The sequence below is a fragment of the Patella vulgata genome, chromosome 8 (genome assembly GCF_932274485.2).
Source record: "Patella vulgata chromosome 8, xgPatVulg1.2, whole genome shotgun sequence".
Lineage (NCBI taxonomy): Eukaryota > Metazoa > Mollusca > Gastropoda > Patellidae > Patella > Patella vulgata.
Genome location: NC_065886.2, coordinates 48,086,351 through 48,096,262, shown reverse-complemented (window position 1 = coordinate 48,096,262; position 9,912 = coordinate 48,086,351). Strand labels below are relative to the sequence as shown.

The window sequence follows — 9,912 nt, the reverse complement described above, 5'->3', positions numbered from 1 at the left end:
TTTTTGCGATTTTGACTGTTTTTTTATTTTTTTTATTGGTCGACCATGACCTTTGACCCCACCCCAAAATTTTTTCCCAAGCGATCATGATGGTTCATTTTTTTTTCTAGAGTACCTGCGATCCCCACCTTTCATTTGAGACCAACTTTGCTTTGATGGGACCTTTTTCCAGCAGACTATGAAGTTACTACCCACTATTAATCATACTTTCCTTTTTATTGCATATACCTAGGGTTAAACAGTGGTTTAAAGAATATTTTATTTCAAGTAGAGATATATATATATATATAAATACACAGAAATAATGAGATTAAGTCAAAGACATATAAATATTGGTCATCCTTAATAAGTATGAAAAGTTTTCAAGACAATCGATTAAGAATTCCAGCCTGTAGGCGACACAGAGACACACAAAAAGAAAATGGACGTGGCTCTGCCCCTGGGAGTTGAGCCACTCGGCAAACCTCGGCAGATTCCGTTACTCTACATCTAGCCTCAGCTGTATGACGGTAAGTGATATGTACCTACGCCTATACAATTGCGATGCGGCACCGGATTACTTCAGTGCAAAGTTGTCCTTGTTTGAAGAAATATGGATGTTCCTTAGGGTATAAGGAATAATTATGTAAAATTTCAAGATGATACGTTAAGAAATCCGGATTGTAGACGAAAAACCAACACAAGAAATGGGCGTGGCTCTGCCCCTGGGGGTCGCGCATGCATCATAAACAATAGAGATCATCTTTAGGATATAAGGAATGAGTATGTAAAGTTTCAAGATGATCAGTTAGGAATTGCAGCCTATAGGCAAAGCATGGACACACACACATACACACAGGAAAATAAATTGTAAATCTTGTGTACGAATTCAAATATTCTCAAGTGGACTATGTTTTTTGTATTAATACTTAATAAATTAAGCCAAAGAAAATAAATTGCAAATCTTGTGTACGAATTCAAATATTCTCAAGTGGACATTTAAAAACCATAGGCTGCCAGGCAACGAAACATAAGCCTACAGCAGCTAAATTGTCCGTGCAGTTGACAAGGTTTCTTCGTTTTACTATTCTAATAATGCATATCAATTTAATACAGATCTGATGATAACTTTAGTCATTAGAGCGAACGCAAGGTTCTACAAAGTGAAAGATAGGTTGCCATCCAACAGCAGCTAAATCGTCCGAGCAGTCGACAAGGGTTGTCGCATATTTATTTTTTGTAGGTAATTAGGGCAATTTAATAGACAATTTCATACAGATGACATTATAATTTTCTTCGTTGGAGGGTTCACAAGGTTCTAAAAACTAAAACAAGGGCTGTAACTCTGGAAGTAATCTACAGAAATTGATGAAATTCGACTGGCTTTTTCGTTTTACTAATTCAAATAATGCATATAAATTTCATACAGATCAGATGATAACTTTTGTCGTTCGAACAATCACAAGGTTCAACAAAGTAAAACAAGGGCCATAACTCTAGAAGTAATTGACGGAAATTGCTGAAATTCAATAGGCGTCTTCGTTGCACTAATTTAAATGATGCATATCAATTTCAAACAGATCGGATGATAACTGTTGTCATTAGAGCGTTCAAAAGATTCAACAAAGTGAAACAGGAGCCTTAACTCTAGATGTAATTAACGGAAATTGCTGAAATTCAATAGACTTCTTTGTTTTACTAATTTAAATGATGCATATAAATTTCATACAGATCAGATAATAACGGAAATTGTTGGAATCCAATAGGCTTCTTTGTTTTACTAATTTAAATGATGCATATAAATTTCATACAGATCGGTTGATAACTTTTGTCGTTAGAGCGTTCACAAGGTGCAACAAAGTGAAACAAGAGCCATAACTCTAGAAGTAATTGATGGAAATCGCTGACATTCAATAGGCTTCTTCATTTCACTAATTTAAATGATGCATATGAATTTCAAACAGATTAAGTGATAACTTTTGTCGTTCACACGATTCAATAAAGTTAAACAAGAGCCATAACTCTAGATGTAATTAACGGAAATTTGCTGAAACTCAATAGGCTTGTTCGTTTTACTAATTTAAACCATTCATATAAATTTCATACCGATCGGTTAATAACTCCAGAAGAAATTAACGGCTTCTTCATCTCACTAATGCAAACAACCAAAACAATCCGATGATAAATGTAAACGATAGAGTGTTCACAAGAAATTGTGGACAATCGACGGACGGACGGGGGCGACAGCAATATACGACCACATTTCCATGTGGGCATATAAAAATGGGTCACAACTCTTAGAATTAATTAGCTTAAATAGGCTCTTCCGTTTTACTAATGTAAATAATACACGTGAATTTTATACGGATCGGATGATAACTTTTGTCAATAGAGCATTCAAAAGGTTCAACAAAGTAAAATAAGGGCCATTACTCCAGAATCTATTCATGGAAATCGCGGAAATTCAATAGGATTCTTAGTTTTACTAACGGCAATATATGACCAAATTTCCATGTGGGTGTATAAAAAGAAGAGTTTTATATACATTCAGAAATGCAATGAAAACAAAAGCCAACAGTCTAATGTCTCCCGCCCAATCTCATATTACATATAACACAACACAGTTCTATGGATAACAATCACTATATTATATACACACGACGTTTCGACAAGAATTCACTGGTCGTTGAAACTAGGCGTTCACTTAAAAATGTTGCCCAAACAGTGACAATGTTTAGCATTATCCGCATTTGTATATTACTTTCTTGTGTTTTTCCACATATAAATTTAACTGTATTTATTGTGATTAAAGGTTAAATTCTTTGAAATTCTAATTAGGCTATACAGCATTTAAGTTTTCTAGTCAGTCGATCTCACTGACAGTCAACTGGTCGATCTCACTGACAGTCAGAATCTAAGATTATTTCCTATATATTACAAAAAAATAATCTATAGGTTATTTCCAATATATTACAAAAAAAGATATTACATTTATTTCTTGGTGAAAATGATCCTGCATGAAAACTAACACATTGATATACAGACTTATAATTTTTATGAAGACTAAGGGTCATCACAGGATATCAGTTCGAACCCATAACTTTTCGTAAGAAGAATTAACTGCATAGGATTTGAAAAAAGCAAGAAAACTATAAAAAGCAATTCACGCATCACCTAGTTTTTATATAATTATATAACTCTCCTTTAAAAAAATATCAATTATTTATGTATCTGTGTGAGTACAAACTTTATCACATACTAGATCTTAGCATTAAGTAACAAGCATTAGATCAAAATAGTTTTTCTGTCAGATCATATTTAATGTATTGCATTAGTAACTTTCAAAAATGATAATGTATGCATAGAAATTAAGCCCTCCTTTTTTTATAATAAGCATTGAAATTGAAACACTAATAAAACAAATCAACAGTGAGACTGATGTCTCCTGCCGGAATCACAAAATGAACAGATGACACATTAATTAATTGCACATTTATCTTTTTCAAAAGTATCGAGTAATCAAACTGATTATCTATGTTTAAGTCTAAGCATAAAATTTTCACTGTCAAACTCAGGTTTTGAAGTACCTGGTAGTGAGTGAAACTATACAATAAGTTTGATCACTCTCCGTCAGTCAGAATCAATGTTATCTTGTCCCAAAGCATCGATCAAAGAAATTGGTTAGGTCTGCTTAGCTTTAATGGGAAATACTAATCATTGAACTTATCAATTCTCATTATCGAACTTAGTCAATGTATTGATATAATGAATCTATACTCAGAGTGTCATGTGTCTCAACCCTGTGCTGTTAGGATCGTTGTTCCACAAGGATCTGTATTGGGACCTCTACTTTTTCTTCTATACATTCTTCCAATTGGTCAAATCATAAGACATGGGGTACAAAACCATGGCTTTGCTGATGACACCCAAATATATGACTACTTTCAACACAACAACTATCTTGCTTAAAGGATTCTAACATTAGACTAGAGTCTTGTCTTAAATGACATTTGAGGATGGATGACCAGAAATAGGCTAAAACTTAACGATGACAAATACAAATTTCTTGTCATATCATCAAAATCACAATCCAGTAAATTGTTTAAAGTGGATTCCATTCAGATAGGTGATTGCTCTATATCTCCCAAGACGCAGGCTAAAAATCTTGGCTATGTGACCGATGAATTTATGTCCCCAGTTCCCCAAATCAATAGTATCATACGGAAAATGCATCTTCAAATGAGAGCTCTTTCGAGAACACGCTCTAATCTTAATATTGATGCTTGCCAGAGTGTTGTTAGAGCATTAGTAACATCGCATATGAACTATGCAAATTCTTTTCTATTAGGAGCACCAGAAACAGCTTTAAACAAACTACAAATAGAGCAAAACAGTGCTGCATGTATCATAACTAGAACACGAAAATTTGATCATATATCAGCTAAGTTACAGAAACTCCATTGGCTTCCAGTTCGAGTGAGGGTTCAATTTAAAGCTCTTGTGAATGTGTTTAAATCAATTTATTCTGACACTGCACCCAGTTATTTAAAAGAACACTTTGATTTCTATTCTCCCCAGCGATCCAATCTTCGTTCTTCAAGTGATCGTAGCATATTGAGGATTCCTAAATATAATAAACGTTCTGGTGAATATGCTTTCTCCGTCAGAGCAGCTAAAATGTGGAATGATCTTCCAAAAACTCTTCTAGAGTCCTCTTTCATCCAGAGTTTTAAGACTAACTTAAAAACCTATTTATTTCAAAAATGATTTTGGAACTGTTTTGTTGTGAATGCGCTCAGAAACACTTATGTGTAATTATGCGCTATATAAATCGAACAATAATAATAATAATAATAATTCTCTCCCAATTAGAACCAAAGTTATCGTGTTCCAAAGTCTCAACCAATCAAATTGCTTACCTCTGCTTAGCCTAAGTGGAAAATGTGCATGATCGAACTATGTCAAGGCACTCACATAATAGACACCAACACCAATTTTGAACATTTTACCTCAATTAGAAGAGAGTTATTGTGTTCCAAAGTCTCAACCAATCAGATTGAAGTCTCTATTTCAGCATCGAGCCTTGTTAAGGTATTGATGTAATAAAACTATACACAAAGTTTCACCACTATCACTCGACCAAAATGCTTATCGCTTTGCTTACCCTGAGCCGAAAATGCTCTTATAATCAAACTTCATCATGGTATTGATGTGATGAAACTATACACCAAGTTTCAACTTAATTAGAACCAAAGTTTTCGTGCCCCAAAACATCAACCAATCCAATTGCTTAACTCTGCTTACCCTAAGCAGAAAATGCTCATCTTCAAACTCCATCAAGGCACTGGCCTAATAAACACCTACACTAAGTCTGAACATTCTAGCTCAATTAGAAGGAGAGTTATTGTGTTCCAAAAAGTGTGACGGACGGACAAACCCATTTAAATAGTCCCCTCCTTTCTTCGAATAACCACAAAAAAACAAATGTGTTTGCAAGAAAACAACTATGACAATAGACTAACACCAGAATGACATCAAAATGGGGTTTTCCAAGCAGAAAGTTATGGCGCAGAATCGTTGTCATATTAAGAGAGAATATCATGGTTAAAATTACATAGCCAAAAGGATAAAAATGGCCATTTTCGAGATTTTTCGCTTGTAAATATCACATAATACATATTATGTATATTTTGCACCAGGAAAATCACAATATTTGTATTAGAACGAAAATGACTAGACAAAAATTAACAGTGTAAAATCTAGTTATGATTTTCTCACTCTATACTTTTCGCCTTTGAAAATTCACTGTAACTTTTTTATCTTTGCATTTTCAATTATCAGATTGTCTCCATTGCATTTTCTCCAATTAACTGAACATATAAATAAAAGAGCAACTACGTAATCCATTAGATTTCAATACTGACACTGGCTAAGTTCAATCACAACTATCATGATCGATTGAAAAGGTAAATTAAAATATTCTTGGAAACCGACTCAGCAATAACAATAATACACACCACTTTTCAGGGATATTTTTTTTTTTAAATTTTCCACAATTTACAGATCTTTCTTTAATGACAGAAACATGATACTCTTTCATTCCTAATTGTCTTGTTTGCAAATATTGCAATGTTTAATAACTGCAAAGCTTTTCTTAATAGGCACCTCCTCTGTAGTTACACTTATTTTAGACATAAGCCCAGTAATCCACTCCCATTCATACCAATGTACTGTCAAAGATTAAAATAATTTATAATAATAATTTATCATTTATATAGCGCCGAATATCCAACGAATTTATTACAATATTTTCAAAAAATTAATCAATAAAATTGGACAGTTCTTAAGAGTAATGAAAAACCCAATGGAGCATTAATTTTAGCCGAGACGATAAATACTGGGGTCTGTTTCACAAAATTTTAACTAAGATAAAATTCAAATTTTAGTAATTTGATTGGATAATATTAGGTTAATTTTAGTGCTTAGCCAATCAAAATTGAGAGAGAGATAGAGAAATGGGGTTTAACGTCCACTCAACACAAACTAGGTCATTTCGGGACTAACATATGGTTTAATTTTATTTCAATATTTCACTTGCGCGTAGGGGTCTTTAGCAGTGGGAGGAAACCAGAGGACCCGGAGAAAACCCACGAGATTGGACAGGCAATCAAAATTGAAGTATCTACTAAATTTTGGATTTTAACTATTAGAGAAACAGGGCCCTGATGTCTTATGATGTCAACTTCGGCTGAATCCGGAATCACACCCTCCACCCGTTCGATTGCAGAAATTTGGGTGGTTGAAAATACAATGGAGACATTTTGATAGTTGAAAATGCAAAGATGAAAATGTTACAGTGAATTTGAAAATGTGAAAAATAGAAAGTAAAAAAAAAAACATAACTTGATTTTTACTTTCTTAATTTTTGTCAAGCAATTTTTGTTGTGGTTTGATTCTAATTAGTAATTGTGTGTTATGTGATATTTACAAGTGAAATATCTTGAAAATATCCATTTTTCTCTTAATATGATATTGATTCAGTGACATAGAAAGTCACGTGATGGAACAAACACTGCTGTTTGTTATTGTTATTGTACTACTGCCATTTTCAAGTTTAGTCTAACAATAACATAAATAAATTAGTAACCATGCAGACTAAACAATATTTGTGTGGAACTGCAACATATATAAATGTAAAGATTATATCGTCTGTGTCCGAAGCCATCAATTAACAATGAACGATGTAAACATTTGCATAAGTAAAATGACCATTCGATACAACAGCACCGTTATAATGGTTGTTCACAATTACAATAGGACCTTCAAAATAAGCATACAGCAGAAACTGGATCATTATTTGCATCTTGTGGAAAATCATTGGGTGAATAGAAACTAGGCCTACATGTAGATGTTAACTTGAATTCATTTTTCATTTAGTGAGGTGTGGCGGATGGGATATGAATTTTTTTTTTAGGTGTTTACCATAATTGATGGCTTTGGAAATGGATGGAAAGTAACATCGATCATATCTTTTATATTTGCTAGCACTGTTGCAGTTCCCCAACAAACATTGTTTAGTCAGCATAGTTACCAATTTTCGTTACTTGATAGTCTGAAAGTGAGAGTAGTAGTTTGCACTTCGTCACATGTTTTTCTTTTTGGAAAAACCCATTTGACGTCATTCTGGATTATGTATATTAGAAACCATAAAAAGTTGATCTTGTTTTTGAGCTTTTAATCATGATTGAGATAGCCTCCAGAGGCACACTGTTTTTGAGGTGCACAGTCAGGAACAGGATCAACTTTCTATGTCCTATTATTATTAATGGACCCATAACCTTGGATAAAGTTAACATCTACACATAAAGTTTAAATGTAACTGGATGATTGACTTAAAGCTGTGGAGTATCATCACCAGCATGCTGAGTAATAAAATTGAGAAGATCTATTCTTGTTGCTATACCAAATATCATCTGCTTCTTACTAATCGAATTAGCTCCAACATCTAATAAAAAAAACATATAATTATCATTAAAACCTGAATGTTGATTATCAATATGGTTTATCCACAATGCTTCACATAAAATTTGAAAAGAGTTTGTTAATCACTGTAGCCTATATCGTTTTCAAAATGTTTTCGGCTACGGGGTTTAACTCTACAGGGGAAAGTTGTGGAACTCTGAACTGATATGGTTCGTCCTCTCGTGACAAAACAAACTTTTACAGAATACACTAAAAAAACCTAGGCGTTATCGTCATCAGGTTTTCGGCACGGGTGATCATTCAAGAATAAATATGGTTCATTCTATCAGGACCACAATGCTTCATACCAAATTTAAAAAGAACCTGTTACAATATAGTCTCTATTGCGTTCACCTGATTTTCGGCAAAAGGGCACAACTCTGGAATAGAATATTGAAGAACACTAAATATCAATAGGGGTCGTCCTCCAATGACCCCAATGCTTCCTACCAAATTTGAAAGGAATATGCTAAAGATAGCTTATCGCATATTTTTTCTTTTGTCAGTAATGAGAACATTTACAACACATGAAAATCTGATTACAAGTAATAACCCATGAAGTAATTATAAGAAAACATTAGAATTTGTTTCGATTGTTTGTCTCATGACCTTAAAAAATTTATATTAACTTTAGCCTCTAGAGCGTCCACAAGATTTTTCAATGTGATCAAAGACCATAACTCTGGCAGTAATTATTGGAAATCAGTGAAAATGAATAGGATTCTTTGTCTTGTGACCTTAAACACTGTGTATAAATTTAAAGCTAATCGGATAGTAACGTTAGCCTCTAGAGCGTCCACAAACAATTGAAGTGGACGCCGGCCGGCCGACAATATACGTCAACATTTCAATGTGGGCGACAAGGTGTATAAAACCTAGATGATGCAAATCGATTACGCTGAAAATTTCAGTCAAATTGCTTCACTCTAAGCTGAGAAAACCTTATTTCAAAATCTCTGTAGCCTCGATTGTCATTGTTACCACAGTCACAATAATTAACAAAGTCTCGATTACATATTTTTATTTTAATCATCAACAGCAGGTTAGATTCAAATCCAATGAAAATCGGACCGATAAGATGGCATCGAGAGTTGATTATTGTCTTTTCATGTTAATAAATGTCTAATTAATAGTTTATATGACATTTCAGGCCTAAAGAAAGACCTGCAATAGGCAGATTTACCTCTGGAATAATTCATGTTTAAACGATTCATATAAATTTCATACAGATCGGATGATAACTTTTGTCGAGCGTTCAAGAGTTAAACAAGGGCTGTAACAGACATTGACGAAATTCAATAGGCTTCTTCAATTTTACCCAGGTGAGCGTATAAAAATTAAAGCCTGTATCGCGTTCACAAGGTTTTCTGCAAAGGGGTTTTAAATCCAGAACACTAAATATCCATAGAGTTCCCTTTCGCATGACCCCAATGCTTCAAACTAAATTTGACGTCCATTAAAAACTTTGAATCCCGGTTGTACGTGACAAGGAGTAGGGTCGCCTGTCCAACCTCATGGGTTTTCTCCGGGTCCTCCAGTTTCCTTCCACTGCTAAAAACCCCTACGCACAAGTGAATTATTGAAATAAAATTAAACCATATGTTAGTCCCGAAATGACCTGAGCGGACGTTAAACCCCATCTCTCTCTCTCTCTCTCCCATTAAAAACTGTAGCCTCTATTGTGTTCACAAGGTTTTCGGAAAAGAGGGGATAACGGGATAACTCTGGAATGGAAAGTCACAGAACTCTGAAAATCAATAGGGTTTATCCTTTCATGACCCAAATCCTTTCGACCAAATTTAAAAACTTTCAATAAAAACTACAGCCTCTATCGTGTTCACGAGGTTTTCGGAAAAGGAGCGTAACTGGTACGAAAGTCACAAAACGTTAAATATCCATGACCACAATGCT

The 9,912-nt window shown here is 34.0% G+C and overlaps 1 protein-coding gene across 1 annotated transcript in view; it reads right to left on the bottom strand.

Annotated features, from left to right (window-relative positions):
* Positions 1 to 241: 241 nt before the first annotated feature.
* Positions 242 to 9,912, bottom strand: part of LOC126829638 (cystathionine beta-synthase) — a 196,491-nt gene continuing 186,820 nt past the window's right edge. Inside the window, exon 16 of the mRNA XM_050559636.2 lies at positions 242 to 7,984. Coding sequence (XP_050415593.1) covers positions 7,872 to 7,984 — 113 coding nt within the window. The 3' untranslated portion in view covers positions 242 to 7,871. The remainder of the gene's footprint in view (positions 7,985 to 9,912) is intronic.